Source organism: Hippopotamus amphibius, chromosome 1, assembly GCF_030028045.1.
Source record: "Hippopotamus amphibius kiboko isolate mHipAmp2 chromosome 1, mHipAmp2.hap2, whole genome shotgun sequence".
Classification (NCBI taxonomy): Eukaryota; Metazoa; Chordata; class Mammalia; order Artiodactyla; family Hippopotamidae; genus Hippopotamus; species Hippopotamus amphibius.
This window is the reverse complement of record NC_080186.1, coordinates 153,770,853-153,785,318: the sequence shown is the minus strand read 5'-3', so window position 1 is coordinate 153,785,318 and position 14,466 is coordinate 153,770,853. Positions and strand designations below refer to the sequence as shown.

The window sequence follows — 14,466 nt, the reverse complement described above, 5'->3', positions numbered from 1 at the left end:
TTCTTTTTCTTCTATTAAGCCTACAGCACATAGAACCATAACTGCAGAAAAGGAATATGCTTTTGGCTGCTTTGGGTATTCTTATATCTCAGTATTTTCTATATAAAATTTAGAATCAGCTTATCAATTTCTGTAAAAATCTTCTAGAATTTTGATTGGAGTTAGAATAGAATGACTGAGGAAAAATGACTTTTTTTCAACATTAAGTCTTCCAGTTCACAAACATGATAATTATTTCCCTTTATGTAAGACTTTTCGAATTTATTTCAGTAAAATTTTGTTTTTGTGTAAATATCTTACACATCTTTTATCAGATTTATCCTAAGTATTTATGTTTTTATTCTATTACAAGTAGTACTACATTAAAATTCTTATTCCTACTTGTGTTGCTAACACACAGAACTCAGTGAAAATTTTTTGTATATTGGCTACGTATCCAGCATCCTTGTTTAATTAGTAACTAATATTTCCTCTTTAGATTCTTCTGGATTTTTCCATGAATACTCATGTGATCTGCAAATAATGACAATTTCATTTCTTCCTTTCCAGTCTTAATACCATTTTCCTTGCATATTGAATTTGATAAGACCTCGGTACAATATTGAGTAAAAGTGGTAATAGTGGGCACCATTGTTACAGTCCCAGTTTTAGGAGGGGAGCTTTCAATATTTTGGTATTAAGTATGACACTTGCTGTAAGTTTTTTGTCAATGACCTCTATTTGAGAAAGTTCCCTTCTATTCTTAGTTTAAAGAAAATTTTTAAAAATTATGATTCTATATTGAATTTTGTCAATGCATTTTTGGTAGTAATGAGATGATCGTGTGGGTTTTCCCTTCCTTCTTTCATTCATACAGTGAATTGCATTGATTGTGTTATGTTCCTGGCATAAACCTCACTTGCATTGGATACTGTGATATACTAGATCCCGCTTAAGAACTGAAAAATTTTTTTTCCTCCTATAAACTCTGCCTGCTGACAGCTCTTAGTTATCAGCCTTCTCTAGGAATAGTCCTTGGCTGAAGAGAGCTGTGTAACCCAATGACATTTCCCTCCCTGAAGTTAGCCTGCAACCAGTGTGAATATACACATGAACAGAGATATGAATAAAAATATATAGGATACATAATATACTATTTCATTCATTGTGTATACATTTAGTATATTGTAAGTTTATATTATCTTCTCCTATTGAATTGACATTTTTATCATTATAAAATCTCTTTTTTTATCTCAGTATTACTTGTCTTAAGTCACAGAAACCTAACCCTAGATTTCTCCTAGGAACAAAGATTCATGATTTGCTAATCCAGTATTTGTAGCAACTTTATAGGATCAACTGTACATGTATTGTGAACATCTGAGTTATGTTAGTTTCTCTCTAGGCAGATTCAGTGTACAAATGAGTGAAAAGATCTGAAATGCAATTACAATATCATGGACCAAATACTAGGTATGTTAACAGTAAGCAGATGTCCCATTCCCCAGTTGTATGAAGTAAACAGGGGATGCTTCTATCTCTCACAAGTGAACAAAATTCCCTAGGTTATTCCCCTTGGAAATTCTATGTCTATAGAATGTTGTGCCCTTGTTACAAGTTCTGATGCACAGAAGCTTACAGTTCCAAAGGTTTTCTCCATTAGGTATTAAGTTTAGCACAAACATAAGAACACAGACTCTGGTGTCCAGTAAGCCTGGGCTTAGATATAGTCACCACCACTCCCCACCAACATGGTTTAACCTTTCTGACTCTCAGTTTCCTAAGGACAATAACAGGATTGACTTCACACTACTGTTGGGAGGCCTGAGTGATTGATGATTAAATTAACATGGGGCTCAGCACACAGTAAGTGTTGAACATTTGTTGGCCATTATTATTATTATTCTAATGGTTATTGGAAATTTGAATTTCAGTTCCCCCAAGAATGATAAAACTGAAAGTTTGAAAGAAGAGTGATAGGATTTAAGAAAGCATCCATACAGTCTCCTTTGTACTGATCCCCTTTCACTTCTCCACTCCTCTGTCCCCAGCATTTCTTTCAGAAGCCCAAGGAACTCTCGTCTGACATACCACATGCAAATCCTGGCCCAGTCTTGGTTTGGATATCCTTTCCTGGACAAAGAATAAGGCAAGATTAGGGCTAGGAATGGAATGGAGAGAAGAAGGGGCAGCTCCTACTCTGACTGGTCCTCTTGGGCCAGAGCTCACTCTCAATCTCTCCTCCCCATTCCCCTCCCTACCATGACAGGGTCCTGGGATCCATTCTAAAGTGACTGCCTGACAACTTCCTTAGGGAATACGTATCCTTGCTAATGGATCCAGACCACAGCTTTTGATCTTCATTACAAGTATGATATTAAAAACATAGTATGTCAGAGCTGGAGACTCTTCAAGGGCTTCTAGACAGGGCTTGGCAGAGGCCTGACACCTGTGCCACATGCTGTTCTCCTGCACTGCTGGAAGACACTGTTCCCACTGAGAGCCCGTGGATCTTCTCATCACAGCCCTTCAGGAAGTGGGTCAGTGACAGAGCTGGGCTCAGGGTCCAGTTATCTTGACTCCTGGCCCATACATTCTCCGGAAGCCCCCACCCCCATGACAGGATTGCTATGGGTCACTATAAGCCTCATAGCGTCTCAGCATGCAATGAGATGAAGGTTGGGGCAAATCACATCCCTTAAGTTCTGCAGTCTATCTGCTAAACTTTGAATACCTGTTCTGCTATTCACTAGCTGTGTGACATTGGGCGTGTTACTTCACCTTTTCTGAGCCTGAGTTTTCGCATCTGTGAAATAGGGGAAAATTATTATAATTTTCCCAAAGGGATGCTGTCAGGATTATATGTATTTAGTGTACTTTCTGGCATACAGTAAGCTTTCAAAAATTTTCATCTGTACTTTTTGTTGTTATTGTTGTTACTCAGACCACTATCAGGATTTTTCTTAGAATATCCACCTAACCTGACATTGTTTGTTTATTTAGAATGCCAAGCAAACACAGTTAGTCAGACAGTAAACCTGTGGAGTCTGCATGAGTACTCACCAAATCAATTATGCCAATGTTATTCCAGCCTTGCATTATAGGGAGAAAAGAGATAAACATGGGGATGACCCAGCAGCCTCCCAGCATTAATGCGATGCGCAGAGGGGTCATCTTGTTCCTATAGACCAAAGGCTGGCAGCAGATGGCATAATACCTAGAGAGAACGGGGAGAGGATGGATGAGAGGAGGAAGGAGGGGGCATAATTGATGAGACAGAATAGGGGAGAAGTAAAGAGGAGAAGGGCAATAAGAAGAGGAAATATTGGGAAAGAGGAAAATTAGAGGGGGAAGTAGAGAATAAAAATAAGGAAGGAAGAGAAAATAATGGGGGAAATGCGGTGAGTGGGTAGTAGAGGAAGGGAAGGAGAAGGGAGAGAGAAGTGGGAAAAGAATAGAGGAAAGAAAAAAGCAATTGTACAATAAAATATTACATTGGCCAATGAGTTTCTGCTACTATAAATACAAACTTTAGATCACACATATGAGAACCATTACCAGGCTCTCATGTCCCTCTTCCTCTCCCAAAACCTGAGAGCTTGACATTAACCTGAGGGTCTTTGTCTCAGGCACAGATCCAACACTACCCCCATGCCTGAGCATTTTAAGAGCTTCTGTCCAGCTCTCTGAGGCTCTATGTCCAGACATACGCAGTCCTCTTTGATAACAACTTGAGGTGCCCCAGGGTTGGCCCGAAGAACAGTATTTGAGCCCTAAGAACAGTATCTAAGACTTTTCCCTTCCTCTTGATCACCTACCTATATACTAAGATGATGCTCTAAGTCAGTGTTCTTTAAATTATGGTCCAGGGATTCTGTCCTTCTCCCCCACATCAAACTCACCTAAGAAGACCCACTTAAAATGCAGATTTCAAGGATCTCCTGAATTAGAGCCTGTTAGGGAGGAACCTGGAGTTTGCATTTTGACAAGTGGAAGTCATTACTGCTGTTTGCTAGGTGTGTCCAGTTCCCCCTATGGGGCACATGCCCTTCTTGACCTCCTTGTGGTTGAATGGGGCCAAGTGACTGTTTTGGCCTATGAGTCATGAACAGAATTGACATCTGGGCTGAACCATTTCATTGTTTCTCTGACGCCACGAATGTAAAGTTCCAAATAGTTCCTGCTCCATCATTTCCTAGCTACTGGTAGAGACTATCTTATCCCCATTTCTCAGAGTCTCGTCTTTCTCACGGGACTCTCCGCGCATGCAGGGAAGTCATGGGACTTTCCTGAGCTCAGATTCTGCCTACAATACTAACTTTCTTCTTATCTCAGAGCGAGGTACAACCTGCCCCACTCAATGATCTGGTCTCTAACTCCCAGACTGCTCCTTGTATGTTGTTCCAGTCTTGGAGATCACTACTTCCATGCCCAGGCAGGTAACTGAATTTGGCAACAGCCAAAATATCACGGTAGGTCTATCAGCCATTTGTCTTTGGAAGAGTCAGAGACAAAAATGCAAAAAGACAGCCTGGAGGCTAAGTCTGTTTTTTAAGATTTTACACCATGTAATGATGAGCCACCCCCTTACAGCCCTCATTTTATGCAGTTCACTTTGTTAATTTTTACCGCCTCTTCCTTTCTCTTCTTAATTCAAAGCATAACCAATAGAACAATGGCTATATTCTCTGAAAAGGTGGTGGTAGGATGAGCTGGGAGAGAGGGTGCAATGAGAAGGAGAGCCCAGTGTCAAAGCGTAAGAAGAGAATGCCTCAAGAGCTGGGAGGGGAGAATTATATCCTTCCCTGCAAGGCATCAAAGAATAGCGGACCACACGGTACCAGGGAGCTGCCTGTGGCCAGCAAGACCGTGGGGGTATCCCAATCTGGACCACAGTACAAAGAACAACAGACCAAATAATGAGAGACGGAATTACTCAGGAACTCATTTTCTCTATTTTTAAAACTGACATGGCAGCCAAATCTAACTGAAGATACATCAGTAATGGAAAGAATCATGATTAGCTGGCATTCTCCCCATGCTCGTCACTTATTATATATAAGAAAGGCAAATTATATCACAGTGGCAAGTTTCTCTGAATGGCTGTGTTAATAATCACCAGAGGCTTACTAACATAGAGTTGATGAATTTGGAGTATATAAAGCCATATGGTTTTTTTTCAAATTTTGCTCCCTTCCTTATTCCCTGGTAGAGGGCCTAGATTAGATATTGCTTTTGTACACTTACCATCCTTCCTCCTTTTTCTTGGCAATAGCATCCCAAACCCTTTGGGAATTCTCTTCTCTGTTGCTGTGGTGTAGTTGGGAAAATAAATGATGGAACTCTCTGACTTTTCCAGCCAGGGAGTGACCCAATCAGACCTTTCCTGGGACTCTGAATGTCCTGCAGAGTTATGCACATGTGCGAAAGTCAGCGAAGCTTCCTCTGTTCCCACAGCAGTTCCTGGGGGGGCTGAGAGTGGCTCCCACTCCTTGGATCTTCGGGCAGTTATGCTTTTTTGCCCCTTTGGGTCCTCATTCTTCAGCTCTTCCTTCAATTAAATAAGCCACCCCATATCTTACCACAAAAATTCCCTTTTGGCTTAAGTTTATGTTATGGATTGAAGTGTGTCCCCCTCTCCCAAAAGATATGTTGAAATCCAAACCCTCAGTGCCTTGGAATACAGCCTTACTTGGAAATAAAATCTTTAAAGAGATAACAAAATTAAAATGAGGCCATTAGGGTGGGCTTTAATCTAACATGACTAAAATCCTTTTAAAAAGGGAAAGTTAGACACAGACAGATATGCTCAATGAGAAGACATCCATGTGAAGGCAGAGGATTGAAATGGTGCTTCTATTCAATACAAGCCAAAGAACACCAAAGATTGCCAGCAAAATACCTGAAGCTAGGAAGAGGCAAGGAAGAATCTTTTCCATACAGGTTCAGAGGGAGCAGGGCCCTGCTAACACCTAGATTTCAGACTTCTAGCCTCTAGAATTGTGAGACAATAAATATCCTGTTTTTCCAAGTCACCCAGTTTATGGTACTTTGTTATGAAAGCTCTAGCAAAAGCTAATAAAGCTGACTAAAGGCAGTCTCTATTAGATGCAACCAAAGTAACTTGAGCAAACTTGCTTCAATAAAAATGGTTTTGAATGCCAGATATATCCTTCATAGATGCTTTGTTCTAAGTAAGAATACCTTTGTTTTTATTCAATATACCTCCAGATCATAGCTCAAATTATAGCATCCCTTCATCTACCAACCCAAAGAAGGCAATCAAAGTATAAGTTAAAAATAGATGTCCCCCTATTTTGCTGTATAATTTATAGTTTTTTTGAAGTTTGGAGCAGGTGCCAAGATATTGGGTTTGGAGCAGGTGCCAAGACAAGATTTCAGGAATTTGGGTTAGATCTCCATTGTCATGCAAATCCAATAATTCAAAAAGACAAAGCCTTACGGGGATATGTGTATAAAAACAGATGATTGAACTTGGTGTACCCCCCAAAAAATAATAAATAAATAAAAAAAATTAAAATTAAAAAAAAAAAAAAGACAAAGCCAAATCTTGCAGGACAAAAGGTATGTTTGAGGAAGCAAGATGAAGATTCTTCTAATTTCCATAAATTGGTATGGATGTTGAGAGGATTATGTTGGGAAGACAATAGAATTTACAGAAGAGGACTTTGAATACTATATGGTTATACTGGTGCTCAGAACATTTTTTTAAATAATTTTTTTTATTGGTTGCATTGGGTCTTCATTGCTGCACATGGACTTTCCCTAGTTGCGGCGAGTGGGGGCTACTCTTCGTTATGGTGCATGGGCTCTTCATTGCAGGGGCTTCTCTTGTTGCAGAGAAGCGAGTGGTTCTAGGCTAGTGGTCTTCAGTAGTTGCGGCACACGGGCTCAATAGTTGTGGCTCACAGGCTCTAGAGCGCAACCTCAATAGTTGTGGTGCACAGGTTTAGTTGCTCCGCAGCATGTGGGATCTTCCTAGAGCAGGAATCGAACCCTTTTCCCCCCACGTTGGCAGGTGGATTCTTAACCACTGCACTACCAGGGAAGTTCCTCATAACATTTTCATGAAAGTCTTTCTTTCTAAGTCTAGCGTGGCCAGGGTGATTGTCTGATTCCCATGGCATGATGAATATCCTGTGGACAATAAAATCTCCCCAAGTTCTGCTGTCCAAATGTTCTACACTTTAATTTGCTTTACGCTAGGCTATTAGGAACTGCTGCTACAGAGAAATAAACAATGGTGACAGGTTTCCTTTTGAAATTCAACTTTAAGGGGGATCCTGTGGATGTAGTACACATTCTACCAATCCCTTATACATTTACATACACAGTCTGTGCCCTGGACAATGAGTGCTTGGAATACAGTTGCTTGAACAGCTCATTTCCGAGGGGGCTAAGGTGGGACACAGCCATGGTTTCTCGCACAGTCAGTTGTAGAAAGTTACTCTTGCATAATGTGAGGTGGATGGGCAAGTCTGGGAAAAATCCTTTATTGCGCACTTTAAAAATGAGCAGTAAGCAAAGGGAAAAAAGAATTTTGTTTTCTTCAAATTATCTTGATTGAATTGGGAATGATAGGTAAGGACGAATAAGAAAAATACCAACTTGTGTCTATGTATGTGTTTTACTTAAATCTTCTCCTCTACCTCTTCAATCTGGTGCTATGTCTTACAATAAAAATAATATGATTTTAAGTGGCACAGAGTAGAGAATATAAGGTTTTTATTTGGAGCTCAAATTAGAGCACTCACTTGACTTTATGGGCCCAAGATTCTCACCAAGGCCGTGGCACCCTTGAGACAGCTACCATAAATAAGCTACCTCATAGCCTTCTAATTTCTCTCCTCATGTCTTTCCAATCTTTGCTTTCTAGCAAAGGATCTAGAAAAATAAACATCCTCTTGAAGGCCGCATTTAAGAATGTAAATTAAGTATGTGAAAACAAATATCATTTAACAAAGTGATTAATAACAATTGAGTTCTACTACCATAGGATCCAGTCATCCCACTCCTGGGCATATACCCAAAGAAAACCATAATCCCAAAAGAAACTTGTACCATAATGTTTATTGCAGCACTATTTACAATAGCCAGGACATGGAAGCAACCGAAATGCCCATCAGCAAATGAATGGATACAGAAGATGTGGCATATATATACAATGGAATATTACTCAGCTATAAAAAGGGATGAGATGCAGCTATATGTAATGAGGTTGGTAGAACTACAATCTGTCATACATAGTGAAGTAAGTCAGAAAGAGGACAAATATTGTATGCTAACTCACATATACGGAATCTAAAAATGGTACTGATGAACTCAGTGACAAGAGCAAGGACGCAGATACAGAGAATGGACAGGAGAACTCGAGGTATGGGAGGGGGAGGGGGAGGGGGGTGAAGGGGAAACTGAGACGAAGCGAGAGAGTACCACAGACATATATATACTACCAACTGTAAAATAGATAGTCAGTGGGAAGTTGTTGTATAACAAAGGGAGTCCAACTCGAGGATGGAAGATGCCTTAGAGGACTGGGGCGGGGAGGGTGGGGGGGACTCGAGGCGGGGGGAGTCAAGGAAGGGAGGGAATATGGGGATATGTGTATAAAAACAGATGATTGAACCTGGTGTACCCCCAAAAAATAAAAAAAAAATAAAAATAACAATTGAGTTCTAGTGTGAACTCCCTCTAATGGAGGGAGCTTCCTTAAAATTCTAATTTTTTTCTATAGGTCAAGGACCAGATAGAAATCAGAAAACTTGACCTTTACCTATCATGGTTGTTTTTTAATACTTATATTTGGATTATACTACCAGTGTTAATAACAAATATATTTGTCCTGTTATGAACTGCCCCCCAAACACACGTACAACACTAACAAAAGTAGCTAGTTAAATTTGCAAGTTATTTGGAGTTTAGGCAAAGCACACTGGCTGAGTTAATAATAAGAGATACTCCTCAGTTACTTACCAAGAGGTCTACCTGTATTATCTCATTTGAAATAGGAACTATAAATGCACCCATTTCACAGATGAGGAAACAGAATCACGAAGTGTCAAGACTTCTCCAAGATCCCAGTGGTGGTAAGAACCAAGCTGGAATCTGGCCCAGGCAGCCTGACACAATGGCCAGGATGTTAACCTCATTACTATCAGTTCATTCTGCTACCTCCCCGAAATCCCTGTGGGATTATACTAAGTCTTTACAAGCAACTTTAGAAACAATCAAAACATAAAAAACATTGAATCTCAAAACTTGAATAATCCTCAAAACCCTGAATTCGCCAATTCCATTCCCCTCTAAAATGAGGTATATGCAAGCCTTCATGAATGCACTAAGGACTGGGAATTCACCAAATCCTACCACAGTACACTCTAAACTTAAGGCTATCCTGAAGTTAAAAAGGTTTCCTCCAAGACTGATTTTCTGTAATTTCCAGTTTTACCCTCTGTCTCAATTTAAAATTTCTATCTCTAATTCTTCTCCTGCACAGTAGTCCTACAGATATCTGAAGAGAGCTTTTACATTCCTCTTAAGTTTTATTTTCTGCAGGTAAAAATATTCCCAGTAGTATTCAACCAGGGTTGATTCTACATCCCAAATGATATTTGGCAATGCATGGAGACATATTTTGTTGCCATAACTGGAAAGGGTGATGCTACTGGCATCCAGAGGGTAGAGGTCAGGGAAGCTGCCAAATGTCTCATTATAATGCACAAGACAGCCCCCTACAACAAAGAATCATCTGGTCTACAAGGACAGTAGTGCTGCAGTTGAGAAACTTTGGTTTAGAGAAGGTGATTTTCACCAGTAGCAGGGGCTGTGTCCTCTGTCTGTGTTATAGTGTGCCATTCCATCTTAAGAGTGGGAGCCACAAGGAGAGAATACTCTGATGTATCCTATACAGACCAGAGAAGACTAGTACATCACTTTCCACCCTGCCCACCATAACTTAATACAACCTGTGGGACACCCAGCAGTACAGTACAAGATACCTGCACCTCCTCAGAGTATGCTCTAGGACAGGAGGTGAGAAAAGTCTACCCCTAAATGATTTATAAGTTCTGGAGGTGTTTGCCTGTTCACAATTGTATCCCCAATGCCTAGTGCAATGCTAGATATAGAGTTATACTCAGAAAAGGGCCGAATAAATAGTAAACCCTTGCAGAGCAACTAAGCCTGTGCACCACAACTATTGAGCCTGTGTTTTAGAGCCCGTGAGCCACAACTATTGAGCCCATGTCCTACAACTACTGAAGCCCACGCGCCTAGGGCCCGTGCTCTGCAACAAGAGATGCCACAGCAATGAGGAGCCCACGCACCACAATGAAGAGCAGCCCCCACTCACCGCAACTAAAAAAGAAAGCCCATGCACAGCAAAAAGGACCCAACACAGCCAATACAATAAATAAAATAAATAAATTAATTAATTAAAAAAAGTAAACCCTTAATCACTACCAATTAAATTACATTAAAATGTGGGACCAAGTTTTGGGGATGTGAAAGGCCATACCTACCAGAGGGATGGGGAAAGGTTTTCTCCAATAAGTGTCTTTTAAGTTGGATTTCAGAGACTGGGTAAGGACAGTGGAGGAGAAAGTATAATCCAGGTGCTATAAAGAACATGGATAAAAGCCGGAGACAAAGTTTTTGTATATAAATATATATTCATCCATCAATATACATCCATGTATCCCATATAAAAATAACAGAGTACAAATTAGCTGGATGATAGAATGTTTATATGGAAATGGAAGGAAGGAAGCCTAAAAAAGCTGGCTGAGGGGCAGATCTCAGAGCAATGGTTCTCCAATGGTAGTGTGCTTCAGAATCACCTGGAGAGCTTGTTGAAACACTGACTGCAGATAGATCTTGAATGGGGCCTAAGAATTTGCATTTCTTTTTTTAAAAAAATTATTTATTTAGTTTTGGCTGTGTTGGGTCTTTGTTGCTGCACACGGGCTTTCTCTAGTTGTGGCAAGTGTGGGCTACTCTTCCTTGTGGTGCGCAGGCTTCTCATTTTGGTGGCTTCTCTTGTTGCAGAGCACAGGCTCTAGGCACATGGGCTTCAGCAGTTGTGGCTCACGGGGTCTAGAGCACAGGCTCGGTAATTGTGGCACACGGGCTTAGTTGCTCCGCAGCATGTGGGATCTACCCGGACCATGGACCGAACCGGTGTCCCCTGCATTGGCAGGCGGATTCTTAACCACTGTGTCAGCAGGGAAGCCCAAGAATTTGCATTGCTGATACATTCCCAAGTGATGCTGCTGGTGTTTTGGGCACTATACTTTGAGAACTACTGTCTTAGAGGTTTTTGAATGCTCTGCTAGGAGGAGTCACCAAAAGTTTTTTTGGAACTGGAAAATATCCATCACAATCCACACTGTTCTACCAAAGGAGCTGAATTACAACAAATTCAAGAGAAAGAGTGGTTGGTTCACAGGCTAGGTGGATAGTATTCATCAGAAAAAGCAATTATGTCTCAACTCAGGACTAGATTAATCTACTAGGTCTGTTCTCTAGACTTCCATTGGACAGTTCGTATTCTTTTTTAACTAGAAAACTTTTACAAAGTGGTTAAATAAATGTTCAAATGACAAGTGAAGTTCCAGATGGCCAGGATTAACTAAAATGTAGCAGGAATATTTACAAAGTAATATCTTGTGCAAAACATTTCAAAGTATTGCTCACAAAACTCTATTAAAAATCCCCTTTGGTAGACCAGTCACCGGCTTCCCCAACCACAGCCATGTATAAATGTGTAATCAAATTGCTCTTCAGTGTCTCTGGGGACACATTACTTTGACAACTTATAGAAGACAGTAGTATATTTTAAGTTCCATGCTAATCTCTTCCCTGCTTCTCCTGTAATTAAGGAAAATTCTTCCTCCTCACTTCCTGCCCTCCCAACCACAGTGAAGGCAGAAGGAGCAAAGAAAACAACTTGGAACTCTAGACTCTCAGAATCAGAAGAGATTTTAGCAGTCATCTTACATCTTTGCATCTGGGTATCAACTCTGAGGTCTTAGGATCGGTTACTTAACCTCTCAAGATTCAGTTTCCTCATCTATAAAGTGAGGATCATTATTTCCAGCTCATTGACTGCCGGTGAGGATTGATGAGATCATATGTTTAAAATTTAGGAAGTTCCTGGCACATAAAGCTTAATAAATAGCAGTAACTATTTTTATTCCCAGCCCCTCTTATTTTATATCTATACATCTATTTATTTCATACATTTTATTGTAAACAAATTCAAATACATTTTGGAACCAGGGTCTCTAAATTATTTAACAAATAACGAAGAAGCCACTGGATTCGACGTCTCTCCCAGTAGTTGATTCTAAGAAACAAGAAGGGAAAAGAGTTGGTTCCTAAAGATGAGTGGAAACAATGAGACCACACTGGCTACAATCAATAGGGTTGATTAGATGTAGCACCCTCTCATGGACTTAATCCGTGCCCAGCTCTTCTACCTGAGATGGCTAAAGACGGCATGCTGCGTGATCACTGAGACCAAATCTCCAATCAAGGTCAGCTAAAGAAAGAAATGTCAACCACAGGAGAGAAGAGATGAAGTAGCAGCTGGCTGCTAAGACCTGAGTTTTGGAATGGAATCGGGAAAACAGAAACCTTTCACCACAGGTATTTTTCACAATTTCTAATCGATAAAGCACAAGGTAATCATCTTCAAGACTTAGGAGTAAGCGGATAAAGAGCTTCACTGAACCAGTAAACTTATGAGTTACAAGTGGCATTTTGCCTTTCGCAAGAATATCAGTAAATTCTAGTCCCAGCTCTTTCACGTATGTTCCTTCTGACTTTGGACAAATCACTTTAGTCACATGTATGTCTTTGTGTCTCTGTTTTCTTATGTATAAACAGGGCATTGATTACATCGGCGTTTTTGCAAGATATTGTGTTTGCAATGGAATAAAGATGGCCACTTCTCCCATCCAGATGTAGGCCATCTGCTGCCTTCCCACAGGGCTGCCCTGTGACTGGTTTGACCAATGGAGTACATTGGAAGTGTTGTATGACAGCCCAGGCCCAGTTTTTAAGAGGTTTCTTGGAGCCAGGAGCTGTCATGTAAAAAATCTAGCATGCATCAACATGAGATCATGAATAGGGAGCACATGGACAGGGAGAGTAGCCTGGCTGATCCCAGCCTCCCAGATGATCCCACCAAGATGCCATGTGTATGATTAAACTGCCTTGGACCCTCCAGGCCAGTCCAGTCTCCAGCTAAATACCATCAAGTGACTTCATCCCAGCCTGAGTTCCTGATGAACAGGACTGTGAGATCTAATAATAACACATTATTGTTTAAGCCACTAAGTTTTGGGATAGATGTTATGTGGCAACAGACAACCACAGAAGTAAACAGGTAACATACCATCTGGGGTAACTGTGGGGTTCACTGGCTGGGCAGTAGTCTTCCTTCCAGGAGGTGATCCATGTTTCGTGGCAGAATTCTAGAGAAAGAGATCTATCTTTCTGCTCTTGATTTTGTTATGTATTAGTTCCTCTGGTTCCCTTTTGAGGAGGTGGAGAAGAGAGAAAAGCAGCAGTAGCTTCAAGAAAAAACTAAAGGCCTTTCTCTCTGGGTCCCAAGCGCCATGGCAAGCTGCCAGTCACCTGGAGGATCAGTGAGGAAGACCCAGGTGGGGATATTCGCCAGGAGCCCGGGATAGGAAGGGGCTGAGAATGCAGCCAAGAGTGGAGATAAAACTGTGGGGTCCAGTAAGGAAAAACTGTAGGGAAAAGGACAGGGAGAGACTCCTTCCTATCAGAGATCCAGAGGACATCAGATCAAGCCTTTGCACATAATCCCACGTACAATGTGCAGAGTCAACGTTTTCTGTGTTCATCTCTGTTAAATATTCTTCTGTACCCTCACGATAAGAAAACTTGCAAGAAGGGGAATATCAGCTGTCAAGGAGGGTGTCTTCCTGAGTAACTACTGACGAAAGGAAAAAGGATAATCTGCTAAAAATGTCATCAGAAAACATCCTAGCAGGGTTTACTGCACACACACAAAGGTTTCCAAGGTGTACCTTCTGACATGTATGAATTGATCAGTCTGCCAGCAGACACTGGATGGCTATCCCACTGACCCTTCCAGACTTAGCCCAAGGGTCACATCCCCTGGAAAGTTCTTTCTGGCCCTGAAAAGCATAGGGGGGAGACTCCCTTCTGTCAGAGATATGGACTGATTCTCCATCACTGTCCTAGTTTTTTGCTTTTTTTTTTTTTTTTTTTTTTTTTGGCCACACCACACGACTTGTGGGATCTTAGTTCCTTGACCAGGGATTGAACCCAGGCCCTGGCAGTGAAAGCACCGAGACCTAACCACTGGACTGCCAGGGAACTCCCTCTGCCCTGGTGTTTTACAGTACCTTGTACATATCTGTGACATAGCATTTCTCTGTGTTATAATTGTCTACTTACTTCTCTGCTACA

The 14,466-nt window shown here is 41.0% G+C and overlaps 1 protein-coding gene across 1 annotated transcript in view; it reads right to left on the bottom strand.

The window, feature by feature from the left end:
- The window catches only part of HTR4 (5-hydroxytryptamine receptor 4), a 53,303-nt gene that overhangs the window by 18,199 nt on the left and 20,638 nt on the right, over nucleotides 1-14,466 (bottom strand). The window contains exons 4-5 of the mRNA XM_057718491.1: nucleotides 3,043-3,196; nucleotides 2,071-2,112 (exon numbers count right to left, since the gene is read on the bottom strand). Coding sequence (XP_057574474.1) covers nucleotides 2,071-2,112; nucleotides 3,043-3,196 — 196 coding nt within the window. The remainder of the gene's footprint in view (nucleotides 1-2,070; nucleotides 2,113-3,042; nucleotides 3,197-14,466) is intronic.